Source organism: Macrotis lagotis, chromosome 5 (genome assembly GCF_037893015.1).
Source record: "Macrotis lagotis isolate mMagLag1 chromosome 5, bilby.v1.9.chrom.fasta, whole genome shotgun sequence".
Lineage (NCBI taxonomy): Eukaryota > Metazoa > Chordata > Mammalia > Peramelemorphia > Peramelidae > Macrotis > Macrotis lagotis.
In genome coordinates, this window is record NC_133662.1 from 120,025,812 (window position 1) to 120,047,015 (window position 21,204).

A 21,204-nucleotide genomic window follows, 5' to 3' on the forward strand; every position below is an offset into this window, starting at 1 on the left:
TGTTTTATCATGGATTGGTGGAATGGGATCACTAATTTTTAACATAAGCAGGATAGATAGGAAAGTAAAATTTCAAGTTTGTGGCAGCCAGGTGGCATGTGATGAGAATTACACACTCCTGTTTTTCCTCTACTGGGGCCTATTTTCTATGATGGCATCTCATCACTTTCCCTGTAGTTATTTTTCCATCTGGAGTCAGTATAAAAGCACATCAGTTTTGACCTAAATGCCTCTTCTTTTCTTTCTTTTCTTTCTCCACTATAACTCTATCCTACTAAGTATTTTGCTATAGTGGATAAAAATCAGTCATTAAAGTCAGGAAGGCCTTAGCTCCGATTGCTCCTCTAAAATAGACTGTGTGACCCTGAGCAAAGTTACTTAATCTCTCAATACTCCAGGTGACTTTTTAAGACTAGATTAAATGCTGACTTTCATTAGGTAGAGTTTTCTATCTAGAGGTTTCCTCTCTTTGTTTTAATTGGTCAGTCCTATTGCTGTCTTTATCCTGTAATACCACCCACGTCCGAGACATTAGAAAAGATTTAGTATTTTTAAAGAAAATTCTAGTTTTCCTTTTCCCCCCCAAATGTTCAGCAAATGTCAGTAATGGAAGGAGAAAAAGAACTTATTACTAAATGAATTTTGAGGGTGTATTTATTGGTGAAAGTGACAAATACTCATCTTTTAGTAAGCCCCTAAAATCTTATTAAGGGGCTTATTAAATTAATTTATCTCACAAAGATGCAAGCTTTCATTATGGAAGAGAAAGAAACCCAAATTCATTTGGATTTCTTGAAAACAAATTCTCTTTATGTATGTGGATTATAATGTGTTTGAAAAAATTACTCGCAATTGAATGAGAAGCAGCATCATGTAGTAGAAAGAACAGTCATAACAAATAGGCAAAATTTGGGGTTTGACAAATAAAAATTGTTAAATAAGGAAAAAATTGGTTCATTTTATTGGGGGGGAGGAGGGGAAGGTCTGTCTTACTCTATACTAAGTATTCAGTTTGAACATTTTCTAATAGGTATTTTTAATGGTATTGAATGAGTAAGAATACATATTGTTGAATCAAAATGACTAGATAATTTTTGTTCCATATTAATTTAATATATCATTTTATACTTTTATATTAAATTGCACATATATATTAAATATTTCAATATATTTTTCATTTGTGATTGTGTTGACATTTTATGTGTTATTGGTTGACATTTTACTTGAGATGGCATTCTAATACCACATATGGCAAAACAAAATGTTAAATTTGCTGGTATTTGATGAAAGGATAGAAAGCACCTGAAAATTTGTTAGAAGCTTAGTGAATGTGAGTTATAGCATATATACATATATATATGTTATCAGAATTAAATAATTTTGTAGACTATTAATCTTATTGAATGAATGCCCAATGTTTCATGTTGCTTACTCTGCTTATTAAATCCTTTCCCTAAAATAGTTTATGTCTTTCTTGCTAAAATTAAGTTACATATTCAGTTGTTAACTGCTTTTCAGCAAATTTAGAAGTTGTATTTGTCTTGTTTTTATTTTAATATCCTAGCTTCTAGTACAATGCTTGACACAAAAAAGGATTTAATAAAAGTTTGTTGATGAATAGGTGAAATTAGTGGAGAAATTGTTTAGGAATAAAACTTTTGTTTAATTGTTTTCATATTTAAAAGTTGAGTGATTAATTTTGGTTAAAGATAATGATTTCTTATGGATAATTAATTTTTTTAAAAACAGGCTTTCTTATTTTTGCCACAGCATCATTTGGAAAAGTATATCCAAACAGCAGAATTCAGAAATATTGAGTGTTTTATAACATTTTTATGGTATTTTCACTATATACCTGAGGTTTGTTAGGACTATTCTGTAAACTTTATTTTTTCACAAATGACTGTAACAATCTGCACTCATTTAGGAAATTGAAAACAATTGATACCAATTTTAGGATTAATAGCTCTTAGGTAGAAATTACAAGAAAGGAAGAAAATTATCATAATTATCATACAATAGTAACAACTGCTCAGTAAAACTCAAAAAGGTATTTTTACTTACCTTTACTTTTTATGGTATAAGGAATGAAAAACTGTGCCTTTGAATTGGGTGGTGGTCCCTTTATTCCCGTAGGGGACTGGAATCGTTCAGTATAAAATCCACCATGAGCAAAGTTAGAGATTAGCAGCAAAAAGGTTATTTGTAACAGCATATTCCCAGACTAATTCTGCAAAAAAGAAAAGAATGATTTTATAACTCATGTAAAATACACATGCACAAATATGTTTTGTTATCTTGACCATGACACCTTTTTTGGGTATTTCACAAATGAATTTTCAGTACATTCAAGGTTACTTTCCTATTTAGTCATTCTGTTGACTGTGCTTCTTAAATGAATGACAATTCATGTTTCTTTGTTTTCTAAGCCTATTTCTTTGGTGGATTTTGAAACACTCTCAATTGTCTAGGCAGCTCACTAGACTATATTTACTTATAAGTGGCCCACAACCTACCTAGGTATGCTTGTATACCAATAGAATTACAAGGCCAGTTCCAATCCTATTTTGAAGAATATCATCTTCATAAAGATGAATGAATTGTTGAAAATTTTGTTTTTTATCTGACATTTCCATTGAATACATAACTTTCAGAGATATTAAATGATAAACTCATGATAGGTCTATTAAACATTTCATTCTCTTTTAAAAGGAGTCAGTAGCAGAAGTTTCAAAGTAAAACTAAATCAGCAGTAAAACTAAGTAGCTCCAACAATCATGTCAACATCATTTCGATTTAGACAGACTAGTAGAATCTTTAGAGTTAAGTTTTAGAGGCAAGACAATTTGATCTTTATCTGTATAGAGTAAGTAGCAGTTGTTAAAAGTTTATGCTTTGTAAGTTACAATGTATGCTAGATGAATATTAGTTAAATAGTAGACCTACCAGAATGTCAGGATTCTTAGTAGATTTCCTCAATGTGTACCTCCACTCCAGTGAGAAGTGCAGAAGTTGTCCTTTCAAAAAATCACCCTGGTGTATTTATACTGTTTGTTCACTTGTTACATGAAGTGACACGTGGGATAAGCCCCTCCCAAAGAGGTAGTAAGCACTAATTATGGTGGAAAGTTATATTTGGGCAGACATACCAAATCATGTACTGTCTCTTTTCCTTATGTTTTCTTTATTGGAAAAAAAGACTGACTTATGTATGTAGTTTTGGTTATATTACATGACATCTTTGTTTAGATGTTTAAGGCTGCAAGTTATGAAAGTAATGTGTCTTTTACATTAAATGAAATTATTGTTCTATTTAGATGATCACTCATCTAAATGTTGATGTCCAATTTTGAGAAAAATGCTATAAACCATATAGTTCTATTCATTTTCCATATGACACTCAGTATAGCTTCCAAAAATTTCAAAGATTTTTTTTTTCAATGAGACTATAGTAAATAGTTGTCAATTTTTTTCTTGATTCAAAGAAAGGATGCATATAGGGACAAATGGGTTTCTTGTCAATTTTGGTAGATAATTTAGTATTTGGTAAAAAAAGGGAAATTAAAAATTGATAGTATTTTCCTTACTAATAATTTTGTACCTTGGATAAATCATATTCATTAGAAACAGGGACATGCATTTATTATAGTATAAATTTTTGTTTACTCACATATTTGTATATACATATATACTGTACTATGTTAGCTTCTCCCTTTGCCCTGATATATTGTATTCATCAGTTTATTTTACATTTTATATTATACATATTATATATGTATATACTTATGCATTATATATTGTTATGCATATTACATATATTATTGCAGTGTAGATGCCTATAGAAAAGCCCTTGCAATAAATATATTGTTAATATTATCTAACTGTGATTATTTTTGTATTTTTATTTTGACTCCAGAAAGAAAGACAACACACACACACACACACACACACACACACACACACACACACACACAGAATGAACATTTTTCTTTGAAATCTGTTGCTTTCCTTTTTTTAAGACATTGAAATACTTTTACAGATCTTGAAAAGCATAAAAATAACTTCTACATGGATGAAAATAAAACACAAATACAGATTACAGTAATGTATCTTCAATATAATGTGTATCAATGTTGAAACAGTTCAGATATCAGTCAACAAGTATTTATTACCTGCTTACTTTAAATGTGCCAGTCACTGTGCTAAGTACTGATATCATGAATAAGTTATTAAAGACATTAAGCCTACAGTTTGAAACTTAGATAATATTTTATTTCATGAATTTGAATCAAAAGACACTTTGAAAATAAAATACGTAGAATGTTCCTTATGGATGGATTGTGCCAGAAAGGATAGGATTCCACCAAGAGGCACAGGTATATTATTTCTGTTTTTCTGCATAGTGAAATAAAGTCTCAATCCAAGACTGACCAGTAATTGGAATGAACATTTTTAGCACCTATGTTTGAAATTCTGGTCACTTATATTAAAAGTTTAACCACGACTACAGGTGTGCAGTATTTTTTTAAAAAGGAAAACACAGGTATTAAAAAGCATGCTATTTCTGTATGTATGTGTGTTATTTAATGAAAACTTAGTCTAAGGAACTCATATTACCTCAGTAAAAATAATGACTTTTTCTATCTTGTTAATTCCCATCTTTCATTCTTTTTATAGTTCTAATGGCAAAACATCTATAAATAGTTACATGTGTATGTATACCTAGGCTCAATAATTTAATCTAATTGGGTTAATCATCAAGATTTCAGTTCATTTACTCACCAAATTTTTATTAAGTGCATATCACTGTTTAAGTCTTCAGAAAGTGACACAAAATATATAGAAGCCATGGATCCTGTGTGCCAGGTCCAGCAGATAATCCAAAGAAACAATAAATTAATTATATAATGAAGTGTTAGATGAGTGCTCCAAAAGCCTAGATAATGATGAGGTGAAAGTGGCCCTGGGTGAGATAGGACTTAACCAATAAATTAAAGACTAATTAGGATTTATATCATTAGAGAGGAAAGCATGTGTGTGAGGTTGCAGAAAAGGATAGATATAGCACAAAGAAAACTTTATATCTGGACATGAGCATGGTAATGACCAATGAACAGCAATCAGAGAAACCTGGCCCAGGACATGCTTTGTATTGGAGTAGAGTGGGTAAGGAGGTTGGGTGAGGAGAGTAGGGTGAGATCAGGGAGGGTATTTAGATACTAGAATTTGAACTATGGTCACTGAGAATGTGTGTGTGTGTGTGTGTGTGTGTGTGTGTGTGTGTGTGTATGCATACAAGCATATACATACTCTGCATGTGAGTGCATATACATTCACATACTGCTAATCTTTATGTTAAGAAATGGCATAATGGACAATGGCTATTACCAATGAATTTAAAAGGATGTTTGGATGAATGCTCAGGAATTTGCTAAGTTGATCCCTACTTGTGATTCTGACTGTCAGACTTGTGGCTGTCCTTTATTTAGAATCTCAGCTCTAGGCTGTTTTGTCTACTTCTTCTGTTTCCCGACAGCCCACCACCAGGGCACCCTGTTTGAACCACTTTCAGGATGACATGACAGCAGTTCTTCTCCCCTGTGCTCTGGTTGCCACACTTGAGCTCACCACACCACAGATGTTGCAGACTTTAGCTATCATTTTTGATCTCCTTATATCCAGCCCAGGGAAGTTGTATTTTCCATGGTCAATCACTGTTGCAATGCTCATTGACATTATGACCCATTCAATTTAATTCAACACATGTTTATTAAGTTCCTGCTATGTGCAATTTACTCTGCTAGCAAGGAGATAAAAAGACACAAAGGAAACTTTGAAACTTGAAACTTTTTGCATTTTGAGGAGTACAGGGAGGATGGCAGGTACAGACAGAGATAGGGACTGAACCTAATCTGTGAATAGTTCTAAGAACTCCCAAATTAGACAACTCCTTCCACTAATATAGTTTGCCATTTTCTGTCATTTATAGTCTTAAAGCATTGCCTCGAGACTAAAATGTTATGGGAACTGCCTAGGGTTGCACAGTGAGCATGTGCTAGAGATGGGTCTTGAATCCTGGTCTTGTTACATTTCCCTTTCACTAATAAATATAATGTCAGGGTAGAGATTAATCAATCTGTGAATTTACCTCACCCCTCCAAAAATAAATGACTAGACCTTTGACAGGTGAGAACACATCTCAATGAAATCAACCAGTCAGACATGAGAATTGAGGGATACCCAGACCTCCCTCTGAGTTCATTCAGATCATTTCAACTTGATGCAATAAGAAATCTGTTTGGATTGGTTGAGGTACTTGGCATGCTGTGAAGAGCTTGTCCAAAAGCAGGGAGCTAGTTTGGAGTCAGTACTTTGAGCATTCAGCCACTTCGTGATGGAAATGTCAAATCGACAGTTGTTTATTAAGTGTTTACTGGGTACCCTTGCTCTCCTTTTCTTAAAGTGTCCTCAGGACATCAGTCCCTGGCATCAGTGCCTGCATAGGTAGCTGAAAATAGTCTGGAGATGATGAGGAAAGGCAGATTCAGGGCTTTGTAAGGGACCGGGCAGAAAGCATAGTGAAGAAGAATTTCCCGACTAGCTCACAAAGGGGAGAAAAGGACTTCCAGAATTCCAGATGTCTTAGTGACATCTCCCTAGCATTTAGCACAATAACCTGCATATAGAAGATGTTTAATAAAGACTTGTTAATTGATTAATGTGCTCCAAACTTGAGCCAGCTTTTCCCTTAATTCTGTATGTACACAAACTTTGTTGGTGAGTAGAAGAGGGAGGAAGTGGTTTTGAACAAACTATATCATCGTAGGTCTTCACTAAAAACCTGTTTTTAAATAGCTAAATTTGGCTGATTAATTGATAACAACTGATAATCACTGGGTGGGGGGGATATTCTGGTGGAGAGCTCTTGAGCTGTGGTATTACAAAGACATCTCCCCTATCCCCCACACCACCTCTCAGAGCTATCCTCAACCCTGGTGGGGGGGTGTAATAGCGAAGCTCTGGGTACCTAAGCCTTTGGTAAATTGGGGTTGGGAGAGTAAATCCAGAACATGTGCTCCAATATAGCACAAGAAAGATTGAGGATAAAGAGGCCCTTCACTAACTCCTGGTGAGATTAGGGATAACCTCATGAAAGTAGCAGCTCCTTACCTGAACTCAGAAGTAAGATCATCAAAGAGACAGATGGAGAGGGAGTGCATTCTGGTTTTGAAGGGATAGTTTGCTCACACAAAACCCCCACCCCATTGTGCTAACATCAGGGGCTTACTTAGGCTGAAATAGAGTTTCTTGGAAGAATTACTGTATGATTCGGCAAGAGCTGGAATGTTAAGTTTGGAACATAGACTTCATTAAGGAGAATTATGCTTGAAGGCTAGGTAGGTAGGTAGAAAAAGAAGACCTTCAAAGCCAGGCTGAGGGGAGCCACCTACTGTATTTAGACAAGCTGACAACTTAATCAGACTTACCCTAGGAAAACTGTTTTGACAAAATTTGAGTGGAGATTGAATTGGATAGGGAAGAGACTAGAATTTTGAGACTTTGTAGTAGGAGGTCATTTTAGTAGTTCAGTGAGATGTGATGGGTGCCAAAGGCCATGTAGTGTAATGGAAAGAGTGCAGAACTGAAAGTTGAGAGTCTGGGTCCTAGTCCAGTGTGGCTTAATGGAAAAGATCACCGGATTTGGAGTCAGAGAACATGGGTCCAAATTCCAGTTCTATTATCTCCTGGGACCTTGGGAGAAGTCATTAACTTTCTTGTGTCTCATTTCCCTCATTTGTAAATTCAGGAACCTGGTCTAGGTCATTTCCAGGTTTCCAGATTCTTAGCAATATGAATGTAGACTACACAAATGTGGGGATTTATAAGTGGATTACTTTTTTTTATAACCCTGTCAACATTGGTGGGTATTTGTCATTCTTTAGATGCCAGTCTCAGCCTTTTAACACTTTCATTCTGGTGTCTTTTTTTTTTGGTTAAATCCTGGATGTTCAACCCTTTATGCAAATACTATATTTCAGCATAAGGACCTGGCAACTATTTGCTTTGTTAGTCACTTAAGAGGTCCTGTCTTGACCAAAATACATTGTAGCATCAGAATTTGTGCCTCACCCAATTGTATGTTTAAAACTATTTTTGTTCAGGATGTTTTTTTGCAGTTGTTTGAAGTGACTAGCCTGTGGCTTTAGCCTGAAACTTCATTCGACTTAAAACAGAGTGGTCTAAGCTCTGTAACCTGAGTGTTTTTCATTTCTTTGAATATGAATAGTGTTTTCACAAATCTAAAAACCAGCTAGTATTACTTTTCCTTTTAACATTTTTACCCCACGTATTCCTTACTACCTTAAGGAGCATTACATTACCACCTAAAAATTCCTGATAAAGAATAATCATATAATTATAGTATTTCATAGACTCACAAGAGCTGAAAGGGAATTCAGAGAGATCATTTAGTTTAATTCCTTGAATTTTAGAAGAGTAAACTATGGTTATTCTATGATTACTCTTTTCCAGTGTTTAAGATAGCTTTGTTTTTGATCTCTAAAGGGATGACTACCAAAAACTGAAATAACTCATAAAATTTATTTTGTGTATTTATTTTTTTTTTCTTTTTCTGTTTCTTTTTAATTTATTTAAGGCAATGGGATTAAGTGACTTTGCCCAAGGTCACATGGCTAGGCAATTATTAAGTGTCTGGGACCAAATTTGAACTCAGATCCTCCTGACTTCAGGGCTGATGCTCTCTCCACTAGCCACCTAGCTGCCCTGATTTGTGTATTACTTATGCACTTATGCTTTCTATTGTAATAATAACCATAAGCATAGTTGACATTTAGATAGCACTGATTTGCAAAATACTTTTTACGTTTTTTCAAATTTAATCTTCACAAAAATGCTGTGAAATAAGTATTCCTGATTTTTTAGTCCTATTTATAAATGAGTAAATTGAGACTTAGAGGTTAAGACTCCTTTCCCAAAACCTGTCCTGATTCTTGATCATTTGTGCTGTGTTCCTCAGTCATGTTTGTTTATTTTATACACATATATCCAAAATTTACTTATCTTTGACCTGTTGGTATCCTCCACAATAGAATGAAAGTGCTTTGAAGACAGAATCTCAGAGGGATTTGTATCCCTAGCCCCTAGCTTGGTACCTACACATACATCAGTGAGATGAATGAATGCCAGAGGCCATGTGGTGTAATGGAAGAGTTCAGAACCGATAGTTGAGAGCCTGGGTCCTAGTCCAATGTGGCCTAATGGAAAAGATCACTGGATTTGGAGTCAGAGAAGCTAGGTTCAAATTCTAGTTCTAATTTCCTGGGACCTTGGAGAAGTAATTGTGACTCACTTCCCTCATTTGTAAATTCAGGAACTTGGACTAGGTCATTTCCAGGTTTCTAGATTCTTAGCTATATGAATATAGAATATACAAATGTGGTTATGTATGTATACATTTTCTAGACATGTTTCTCAGAGGCCAACTTGTCTAATGATCATTTTACAGATGAGGAAGCTAAAGCCCAGGAGGTTAGGGGAATTGCTCAAAGTCTCACAGTTAGTAAGCATCACAGGAGGGAATTTGAATGACTTGTCCATGATAATAGGGTTGAAGGTAGAATTTGAATCCAGGTCCAACATCCATTTATGAGACTTGACTTAGCTCTAGGGGAGGAAGGTTGGAAAGAGGTCCTATATCTTTTTATCATTGAAGGCTTAGAATACTCCTTTGCAAATACTAAATACTTAATAAATGTTTGTTGAAAGAAATTGATTCAACTATTCCTATTTTTAAAATGGAATTAAATACCTTACTATTTCCCTAACCTTTTATCCCACTAATAGTTGAAAAATTGCCCAGAAACTTAGTAATGATACTAATATGCTCACAACTTTCACCACTGCTTAGCCTGAGCACACTCCTCCTTATACCACAGGCCTAAAATAAATTAAAAGAACATTCATAGGTGTTAGTGTAGACTCTGGAGTCTAAAAATGAACTATTTCAATAAATAGTTTAATTTGGCTAGTGGTTAACTACCTGCTGTGAGTCAGAAAGAAGAAATTTATGTGTAAAAACAGGTGCTTATAAAAACACCTGAAACTTAGGATTTGTTTCAAGACTAGGCCAAAGAAATAAGGAACAGTTTTTCATAAGGTCAAATCAGGACTTTCCATTCTAGTTTATATTCCATTTATTTAAAGGAAAATGTTTAAAGAGTTTATTGTTTCACGGACTTTTCCCCATCCCACCCTCCAATTGTGTTAGCATTAGGTGCTTACCATGGTTGAAATGGAATTTCTTGGATAAGGTCAAAATAAAAAATCTCTGAGTTCGGTATGACTGAGATTATGGCCAAAGGACTTGGCCACCCACAGGCTTCTCAGTGACGTACATCACATCTTTTTTTCTGAGTGAATGTCAAATACCAATTCCTACTTATATTTTAAGTTCTGTCAAAGGATTGAGAGTGTGAATGGGTGGGTGGGTTCTGAGTTAGAACTAAGCCAGGTCTCATAAATGGATGTTGGACCTGGATTCAAATTCTGCCTTCTACCCTGTTATCATGGACAAGTCATTCATATCCCACCTGTGATACTTACTAACTGTGAGACTTTGGGCAAGTCCCCTAATCTCCTGGGCTTTAGCTTTCTTATCCGTAAAATGATCATTAGTAAGTTGTCCTCTGAAAAATATGTCTAGGAAATGTATAACAAACCACAGAGAAAGGGGGCAATGGCACTTGACTATTTAGAGAGTAAATGAGGCATTGACAATGCAGTGAAATAATTACCATTTTGATTGGCATGCTTTCTTAGGACTGGAGCTAGATGATCCTATAGGAAATTGTAGGGAATTTTTTGTTAGTTGGAAAATTACTTCAAAGTTGGATAGCACAGGTTTTTAGCTTCCTTCTTCAATTAACTAGTTCCTTAACTTTTTCTTCTTTAGTAATATTTAAGTTTCCAGTTTATGGTTGAACTATTTACAAATCATCTCAAATTTTGTGGGACTGTCATTTTTCTCTGACAGAGATGGAGACTGACAGAATGGTACTACCTTGAGAGTAGGAGCAAAGTTTAGAAGAGAGGAAGGAATTTGAGGGAAAGATAATGAATTCTGATTTGCACATGTACATAATTGAGTAAATATGAGAGAGAGAGAGAGAGAGAGAGAGAGAGAGAGAGAGAGAGAACCCGAGAACCCGAGAACCCGAGAACACTAACAACTTGACAACTTGCATGACCGGGGCAGCCTTTGTGAGGTGGTTCCTGAGGCTGAGCCATGAAGAAATATAAAAATTTGAAGCAGTAGAAATGAGGAGGGAGTGCCTGCCAGGAGATGACTACCAGTGCAGAAGCATGAAAGCAGGGTAATGGGATTCAGAATTTAAGGAACAGCTAGATAAACAGTTGGCTAGAATGATATTCTGTCATACTTTTAACATCTCAAATCAACTTAACTTTGAGTTGATGATTAATCCCTGTCTCTAGTTCATCGCTGTCTTCAAAAGGAAAAATGACTTGCACTCTCTAGGGTTGTGAATGGTATCAAATAATCCAGTGATTGTATTGGCAACAGAAATTGGACTTTTTTTTTTGGTGAAACTTAAAATATTTTAAATTTAGCATTATAATCTATTTTGAAATGTTTTTGCTGGAATATTTTCCTTTTCAAAGAACATTTGTGGTTAGTCAGTCAGTAAACATTTATTAAACACCTATTATATTCAATCACTGTGCTAAGTATCTTACTTTAGATGCTCTCTACCTCCCATGGAAACTCAAATCAAAATAGATGAGTCCTCTAATGTTATGTTTATCTTTGGTTTACTAACTGTGAGATTTGTCTTTGGCTTAGTTAATGATTTGTCATAGCTGACTTACATATATTTGATCTTTATAGATTATTCAGTTAGCATGTCATAGATTTAGACAATAAATAACCTAAAAAGGTCAATTTGCACATGTCATGAAAAACTTCTGAGGTTTGCTTTTTAAAATTTCTATACAGTTGCATGGGTAGTATATTTTACTGCAATTGTAGGCAGGTAGACTGATTAAAATAGAATTATAAAAGTACAGTATCTGAAATAGAAAGTCTTCTTGTCTATATAGCGAAGCTATATTTTATTGTGATTTTTCCCATGAACCTTAACCTCCCATTGGTTAATAGAGTTTATCTTCATACACACACAAATATATGCGTATATATATATATATATATATATATATATATATATATATATTAGCTAAAGAAGAAATAAATGAGCAGAAATAAAATACGAGGAAAATGAAAAAAGGTTGGAAAATCCTACTATTATTTTTTACTTTTTCTTGTTTAACAAAATGCCTTGTATTTCAAAATCATTAAAAATTTTTCCTTAATTCACACTAACAAAGCTTACCATTATCTGCTACTTTGCCCCCACTAGAATATCAATGGAGGGAGCTAATACTTTAAAATTTTTTAGGCACCTAAGTCACAGTGGATAAAATGATGGGTTTAGAGTAAACAAGATTAGAATTCTGATCCTACCTCAAATGCTACTTGTTTGTACCTGGGCAAGTTGCTCAATCCCTGTCTTCCTCAGTTTCCCCATTTAAAAATGGTTATCCCAGGGTTATTGTGAGAATAAAATTATGTATATGTATATTTATATATTTTTTATATTTTTCAAGGCAATGGGGTTAAGTGGCTTGCCCAAGGTCACATGGCTAGGTAATTATCAAGTGTCTGAGGTTGGATTTGAACCCAGGTACTCCTGACTCCAAGGCCGGTGCTCTATTCACTGCACCACCTAGCCACCCCAAGATATATTTTTTAAAATGTTTTGTGAACCTTAAAGTTCTGTGGAAATGCTAGCTATGTAATTATTAGATTTTTATTATAATCTTCAAACATTGATGTGAGAATGACTGAGGCTTAATTGGATTTTTTGATGTTTCTGAAATTGGGACAGAAGATGGAGGTTATTTTTGTCACTTACTAGCTGGGTGATTTAGCCCTTTTTGCCTCAGTTCCTTATCTGTAAAATGATCTGGAGATGGAAAGGGAAAACCACTCCCTTATTTTTAACCAAGAAAACTTCATATGAAGTCATGAAGAGTCAGATATGACTAAATTGAAGTTAGAATAGTCTCTATGTATACATGTTGATTGCCCATTTGCCACCATGGTCTCTTTGACCTGGCACAAAATAGTTGATTGGTTGATCTTGTGAGCCATGGAATGCATTTTTTCCCTTTCCTTAGTATTAGCATTATATTTCTTTTCCCTCTATTGTGTCATATGATGTGATCAAGGGATTAGTTTTTTCCCTTAAAAAAAATGAGAGAGTAGCAAATCATCCTAGACAAAGACAATTAAAAATTCCATTCTACTGAATTGTGCATAGTAAAGGATTTTGTTGTCCTAGGAACAATAAAGCATTGTTATCATTTTGGATATATTTTGTGACCTATAAATGAAAAATGTAGATGTGAATAGAAATGTATAGACTCCAAAGAAGTCAAATACATGACCTAGGCTGCTCTAGAGTAAAAATGGTATAGGGTAAGCTTCGTTTGACTCTTTGAATTTCCTGAGGTTTTATGTAATTTAGATCCCTTTTAGATTAGTAAACATGAAACAAAGACAGCAATAGTATCTCTGCTCCTTATTCATTAAAGCATAATATTGAAGAACACCAAGCTTTATTCACTAAGGCTCATGCACATACTTGGTTTGTTGAAACTTTTATGGTTCTTTTTTTCCTTTCGTTTACTATATTAATCTAAAAATACAGCCCTAGTTTTAGGTCCCAAATATTTGTATCTATTTAAGTATTCCATATTTTCTTTATGATGAAGAATTGAAATATTGCATATTCCAGTATGGTAGTGAATGAACTGTAGCAGTTTACTTGAGAAAAGTAAGAGAGCCTGCAATGAATGATTGTCAGTCCTCCAAGAAGTCTAATCCTTAAGGTCATAAAGTAATTTCAGGGGAAATAAACCAGGTTCACTCAACTATGGCTTTTTTTCTCAGCCTGCTTTAAATTGATTGTTGTGTTCTTTTCATCTACATATGTGCCTTTTGGCAGAGCAAATCTCATGCCTTACTTATAATCCCTATTAAAACAGTCTATTTTAACATATAGATCTTAAATTGACTTGTATAGTTTGACATAATATGTTTAAAAACTTATCAGAATAGGCAGTCTGTAATAGTCTTGTTGCCCATGTTGTCAACATTTTGAGGTGGTAGAAAAGTGCTTCATTTAGAGTTAGAAGGAAAAAGTACCACTGTTCATAGATTTCAGATATAAATTAGGTAGAGAAACTGTCAGTAAAATAAGCTCCAAATATAATTGTTTTCATATCCATTTCATATACAACATGCCACAGTAAGTTTTAAATGAATTTTTGTCTTAGACCTTTTTTTTGGTTTGTTTTTGCAAGGCAATGGGGTTAAGTGACTTGCCTAAGGTCACACAACTAGGTAATTATTTAGTGTTGAGGCCATATTTGAACTCAGGTCCTTCTGTCTCCAGGGTTGGTGCTCTATCCATTGCACTACCTAGCTGCCCCAGACAAAGATCTTTTAATGGGGAAGAAAAAAGGGGAAATAAATAGAAGCATCATAGATATAGCTAGCATGAGAATTTCTAACTAGTCAGGATGGAGAAGATCACAAAAGAAAAAATAGATAACTTGGATTACATGAAATTGGAAAGTTTTTGCCCCAATAAAATCAATGAAGTTAGCATAAGTAGAATAACCAAATTTGGAGGAAGAATTCTGTTTAAAATATCAATGATAGGGGCAGCCAGGTGGCGTAGTGGATAAAGCACCAGCCTTGGAGTTAGGAGTACCTGGGTTCAAATCTGGTCTCAGACAGGTAATAATTACCTAGCTGTGTGGCCTTGGGCAAGCCACTTGACCCCATTTGCCTTGCAAAAAAAAAAAAACCTAAAGAGAGAAAAAAATATCAATGATAATGATCTGATAATCAAGATAAAGCAAGAATTAAGCATAAATATATTAGAGTAAGAGTAGTTCTCCAGAAGAGGAAGATTGTTCCCAGTTACTAAGAATAAGTGGAAAAGAAATAAAAAAGCCTGAAGGTTTTCACTTCATACACAACAAACTAAGATATATGATAAAAGATGGAAATAATAAATGTTGGAGTGGTTATGAGAAGATAAGCATTGATTTTACTGTTCTAGAAAGCAATTTGAAATCATGGTAAAACCGTAACTAAAATCTCCAAAGATCATCCTGTTAGGCAATAAACTAAAACAGAAAAAAAAGGTCCCAAATGCATCAGCAAATTTACTGAAGAATGTGTGTGTGTGTGTGTGTGTGTGTGTGTATGATTGACAAATTGACAAACTGGGAAACACACTAAGTAGTAAATGACTTGATAGCAATGAGAAACAATAAATATCAAGAATTTAAGGAAGCACATGAAGGTGTATGTGAACTGATAGAACCTTGGAAACAACACATATGTCAAAGGAAAGAATGATAAAAGGAAAGCTTGGACTTAGAGAAGAGCTGAGAAAATGTACTTCCCTTCAGTGCAATAGAGGGGAGTTATATGTGTAGAATATTGTAAATAATGTCAAATGTGGTCACTTTTTTTGGTTTAAAAGACTTTTACAATTTTTTGAAATTTAAAAATTCACAGTGAATGTAAAAAAATATAAAATATGACAGTATGAGTTTTCAGGAAGAGATTCAGAACTGAATATGATGAGAAAAGAAAAGACTCAATTTTTTTTAAAAGACACAAGATCCTATAATATTAAATTAGCTTCAAGGAAAAATAAGTCAATCTGAGAGTGCTAAATTTTAAGTTAATTTGCATTTCTTGTTGTATGATGTGACATAACTTAGATAAATTGAACTCCCAGTAAACTTGATATGTGACAAAATTAAAGGAACCCAAATCTTCCCTATATATTTCAACCTCATAAATTCTTGAATATATTGTATTTCTTTGAAGTAAATGACTGCTTTCTATTTCTGTTATGTCTTCCAAAGTTTTAAATATTGTGTAATGTGAAGTAATAAATAAAATTTAAATGTTTTTTGGTTTTTATTTTTGTTTTTATTTAATTTATTGTATTTTTATGAGACTTATGATCTATACATTATTCCCTTATCTTCTGACTTCCAAGTTGCTTTAGCTTGAATAGAATTAATGTGCTTTCAGAGTTGCTTTTATTTTTCTTCTGCCAAATTTTATTCATCCTCTCTATTTTTGTTTTTTATATCTGTCATTCATTTTTAGAATCTCTACTAGTTTGATTACATTCTGTGTTAAGTACCCTCTTTCATATCCATTGGTAATCTAAATGGCTTTTAAACTAGGTAAATTCACACACACACACACACACACACACACACACACACAAACCACCTCTCTTCTGACTCATCCTCTCCACCCCCCTCATACAATTCCCTCCCAGAATGCCTAGCATTTAACTGTTCTTTATGTGTTTGTGATGCATACATAAATATTTATTTAAGTTATAGATTCCTTAGGGAAAGTGATTTTTTTCATTCTCTGTAACATACCAACACCCTTGCATGTGGTAGGCATCTAAATAATTGTTGATTGATTCAATTAAAGAATACTACTGTTTGAATATTAAATACCTATTTAATCAGTGAAAAGGATTTGAACAAGACCATATTCTAGTCTCACCTTTCTCACTAAGTGGCTATTTGATCATGGCCTCTCTAACCTCAGGTTAACTGTTTATAAAATGAGGGTTGAAGTGGGTGATAAATATTTAATAAGTTGTCCAACTCACATGTCCCTTTATTTCTAAAAATGGAAATTTCTATAGAACTGGAACTACATATTATTCACCTTTTGTATTCTTCTACAATAACTACGTACTGTACTGTTATACATTATGCTCATGAAAGGTATTTCAAAGTAAATGAGGGCTGAATTGAATAATCAGTCTGTTCCAAATCTTTGGAACTAAAGAAAATTTTCTAACCTAGAGCCTAGGTACACAGCTAACTCTAAAGTGAAGGTCAATTCTCCTTCTTCAGAGGATTCCCCTTCACACTATGATAATCATGTCTTTTGTTCAGTTTGTAGCACTTTACACTTTTAAACATGAACAACCATTTGGCATAGTATATTAGAGTGCTGGGTCTAGCTAGAGTCAGGAAGACCCGAGTTCAAATGTAACCTCAAATATTTAATAGGTGTGTAATTCTGGAAAAGTGACCCAACCCTGTTTGCCTCAGTTTTTCAATCTGTAAAATGAGCTGGAGAAGGAAATGACAAATCATTCTCATGAAACTTTAACAAGAAAACCCTAAATGAGGTCTTGAAGAGTCAAACATTACTGAAACAAGCAAACACACTTTCTTTTTTTAAGGTTTTGCAAGGCAAAAGGGTAAAATTGGCTTGCCCAAGGCCACACAGCTAGGTAATTATTAAGTGTCTGAGACCAGATTTGAACCCAGGTACTCCTGACTCCAGGGCCAGTGCTTTATCCACTACACCACCTAGCCACCCCACAAACACACTTTTAAATATTTTCTTGTACATTCCTTTCTTGTACACTTGTTTCTTGGAACAAAATCACCACCAGATAACCATTACAGAAGTAGATGTAGATATAGATGTGTATGTATATAAATATAAAATATTTATGTATTCTTTTTTTAAATCCATTTTAACCAACTGCTAGTACCCTTCTTCCCTAATTACTTTGTATCTAATTGTATTGTATTTATTTTGAAAGAAATCATTTGGTTCCTACTTCTCTATATGTATGTTCTCTCTCTCTTTGGTAGAATGTATACTCTTGGAGAGTGACAAATTTTTTCCTTTGCCGTTGTATCTGTAGTGCTTAGCATAGTGCTCAGTGCATTGTAGAATAAAGTATTGTTGATTGCTTTTTTTAATCTTTATTTTTATAGAAATGGAAACTGAGGCTTAGAGATTGAGGTTATACTCATGGATGTGCCAGGCCTTCAGGCTAAGATACAGATTTGACTGTCTGGGGCTCTTTCCTCTAGGCCCAGCTTCCTCCCTTTAACAACCTGCACTGTGATTATGAGTTAGAAAGAAATGAACTGATTGAAGAGACTTTACTACACCCACTGCGCTGTGTGCTCAGAAATACAGTGTAGTAGTCACTACTCTGAAGGAACCTAGATTGTCCAAGGGACAGACATCATATAGAGGGAGATGGGCACAAAGGAAGAAAAGGGTTTATTCCTTGGGAGTCAGATGGTTTGTCAGTGAAAGCATTGGAAAGTCAGTTGTCATGTCCTTTAAGAAAGAGTTCTAAATGTAGACTTAGATTACAAGAGGGAGACAGAGGGCAGAGGGAGGTGCCTGCACTAGGGACGGTGGATGAATGAGTGCTATGTGAAGTAAGTGTCTGTGGCCAAATAGTTAGAAGAGATTGTTCTCACCAGTCAGTTCCCTGAGCTCCAGGGCAGAGCTCTAAAGCTGAATTGATAAATTTTACCAGGGGTTCTTGTTACTTTTCTATTTTGCCTATTGGGAACTTTGGGATAGGTTTGGGGAATAGAAAAACTTCAAGACATGTTAAAAGCATAGTGCAAATTCTGCTATGGAGAAGGTTCAGCAGATGAACAAAGTGTACTTGGAAGCAAGCAGTTTTTTTTTTAATTTGGAGGATTTTTTTCTTTCATTTTTATATTTCCCTTGATTAAACTGTTGACAGCTATCCATGACTCTCACATAAAATGTGGGAAATCCCTAAAAAGGAATTAAAGGAAGCTCTAATCTGGGTCGATTATATCTTTCCTCTCAGTGTTGTGATAAGGGAAGACTTCTCAACTGGTATAAAGCCAGAGATATTCTGGGCTTTCCCCTTTCAGACCTAGAAAGCATTAAAGGATCAAATTTCTTTCTTTCTTTCTTTCTTTCTCTGCTTGGGCATTAGGAGGTTGGAGATTGGGTTAAGATGAAAATGCTTTTTCAAATTATTAACATTTTTGTGATTATTACTATGTATTATGTTCATTTGGTCTAAAACTGATTGCATCAGTGTAAGGAACTCCTGGTGTATAAACTCCTATCACTGATGTAGATCAGCAACATACCTGTGCCATGTAGTTTCTGACAATTGTGTGAAGAATTGAGAGGGTAAATGGCTCACCCCCAGTCACAGAATTAGCTTATGTCAGAGGTATGACTTCAATTCTTCCGGACTTGCAGGTCATACTCTATCTACTAGTCATTTAGTTGTATCACAGTTATATGTTATTGTAAAACAAGATATAATTTATGTTTTTCTTAATTTTATTTTTATTCTTTATAATTCTTTATAATTTTATTTTTATCTAGTCTAGGAAATAGTGAACTTTGGTTCCTTGCAAGTTGCCAAGTAGTTAAGTTGTATAGTAGATAATGGAGTTGTGACTAGAGGCAAATCACTTAACCTCTCTTGGCCTCAGTTTCCTTATCTGTAAAATAATAGTACCTACTTCATAGTGTTGTTGTGAGGTTATTCATCTTTCTATATAAATATATGAACATATATGCCTATATAGTACTTTGGAAATCTTAATTATGTTAGCAATTATCATAATGTTAGCAAATAGCTGTTATGTTAGCAAATATCATTATGTTAGCAATTATCATATTATTCTTTATTGTTGTGCTGTACACCAAAACAGGACTATTTACTTTTCAAATAATCTGAGTATAACATATTATACTTAATTGTAAAACTCTAATTAATAAAATTTAATCTTTACTTGAAGCAGAATCTTATGTGCTCTAAAGGCCATCAGTAAGTGAATAATTGAACATCCTTTGTCCTTGTACTATAGATGTGTAAGAGCACTAATTGATAGAAGTGAATAGAATTATAGAAAACTTCTTACATAGTTTGTGCATAATGTCTTAGACAGATTAAAAATAGCAAGAGAAGCACTTATTTATTTGTATAAATAAAAATTGCCCTCATGAGTTGCAATAACTTTTGTAATTTAAATTTTTCTTATAAGCAAAAGAAATAGTGAAACATTTTTTAAAACTTTTTATTTATTTAAGGCAAGGAAGATCACACAGCTAGGCAATTATTGAGTGTCTGAATCTGGATTTGAACTCAGATACTCCTGACTTCAGTGCTGGTGCTCTATCCACTGCACCACCTAGCTGCCCCATGAAACATTTTTAATATCCATCTTCAATAACAATTTTATATTTTCATTTCTCTCTTAAGAGTTTCTCTTAACCTAATAGTTAGCTCTTATTAATTTAAAATAAAGGTCATTTATGAAAAAGAAAAAAAGCCTTAAACCATCTACCTAAGAAACAAATATAATAAGAATTATTTGAGGCTGCTTTGTCATAAGAATATAGCTCTTTATTTTATATCATTACAAAATATGAAAAAAATTGTTGATATATTACATAGAATAAGATATTGTTGAATAAACTTTTTTTATTCTGTTTTTTACTGTTGAGATTTTTTTCTCTAAACTGGATTTTTTTTAACCTTTCTTCCCATGTTTCCTTCATTTTTGTTCCTTCAGTGTATGACAAATAAATAATCTCTGGATAACCACAGGTAATGGCAGGCCAAACAAGGTCTGAAAATATATCTTGCCTGGCAGGACATTTTGTTTTAATTACACTTTTGGTTGAGAGTTTGAAAATGGAGAAAACATTTTTAGCAAAATCAACAATTTTACAATTGTCCAATGGCCTCCTAAAATTGTAAATTAAGAAAATTCTCCATTATTCAAAGCAAAGAGTTAATTTATTTCCATTTGTTCCTTAAGGGGAAAAATCACATGAAATTATATTAATCTCTATATTCATATACATAGGTTATATATATAATCTCTATATTCCTCTAAATTAACCTATGTGTATTCTTTCTATAAAAGAGAAAATTCGTGCAGAAAACTAGATGCTTCTTCCAGAAAATGACTTTACTGACCTTTGTATTTTAGACTAGAGTCATATAAAACATTACTTTGCCAGAATTAACAGACCTCTGCCACTTTCAGAGGCTTCTTAGTGGGATAAATAAGTTGACTCTAAGATACAGCATTCAAAACAGCGTTGTTTTAGTAGTGAAGAACATAGCAACACCAGAATTAGTAACAGAGGTGAATCAAAGGACAGCCATTCAAGTGAGTAGACTTTGAGTTATGTTATTGATTTTCCAGAAGGCT

At 33.9% G+C, this 21,204-nt stretch overlaps 2 protein-coding genes across 4 annotated transcripts in view; one reads left to right on the forward strand and one right to left on the reverse strand.

Annotated features, from left to right (window-relative positions):
* Positions 1-21,204, forward strand: part of NT5DC1 (5'-nucleotidase domain containing 1) — a 236,821-nt gene that overhangs the window by 42,362 nt on the left and 173,255 nt on the right. The window lies entirely within an intron of this gene.
* COL10A1 (collagen type X alpha 1 chain) overlaps positions 1-21,204 on the reverse strand; it is a 44,888-nt gene that overhangs the window by 9,274 nt on the left and 14,410 nt on the right. The window contains exons 1-2 of one of the 2 annotated variants that reach the window (XM_074187404.1): positions 2,947-3,002; positions 2,065-2,230 (exon numbers count right to left, since the gene is read on the reverse strand). In XM_074187404.1, the coding sequence (XP_074043505.1) occupies positions 2,065-2,215 (151 nt within the window). In that variant the 5' untranslated portion in view covers positions 2,216-2,230; positions 2,947-3,002. Of the gene's footprint in view, positions 1-2,064; positions 2,231-2,946; positions 3,003-21,204 lie in introns of those variants that run through there. The other variant, XM_074187405.1, reaches the window with a different exon arrangement.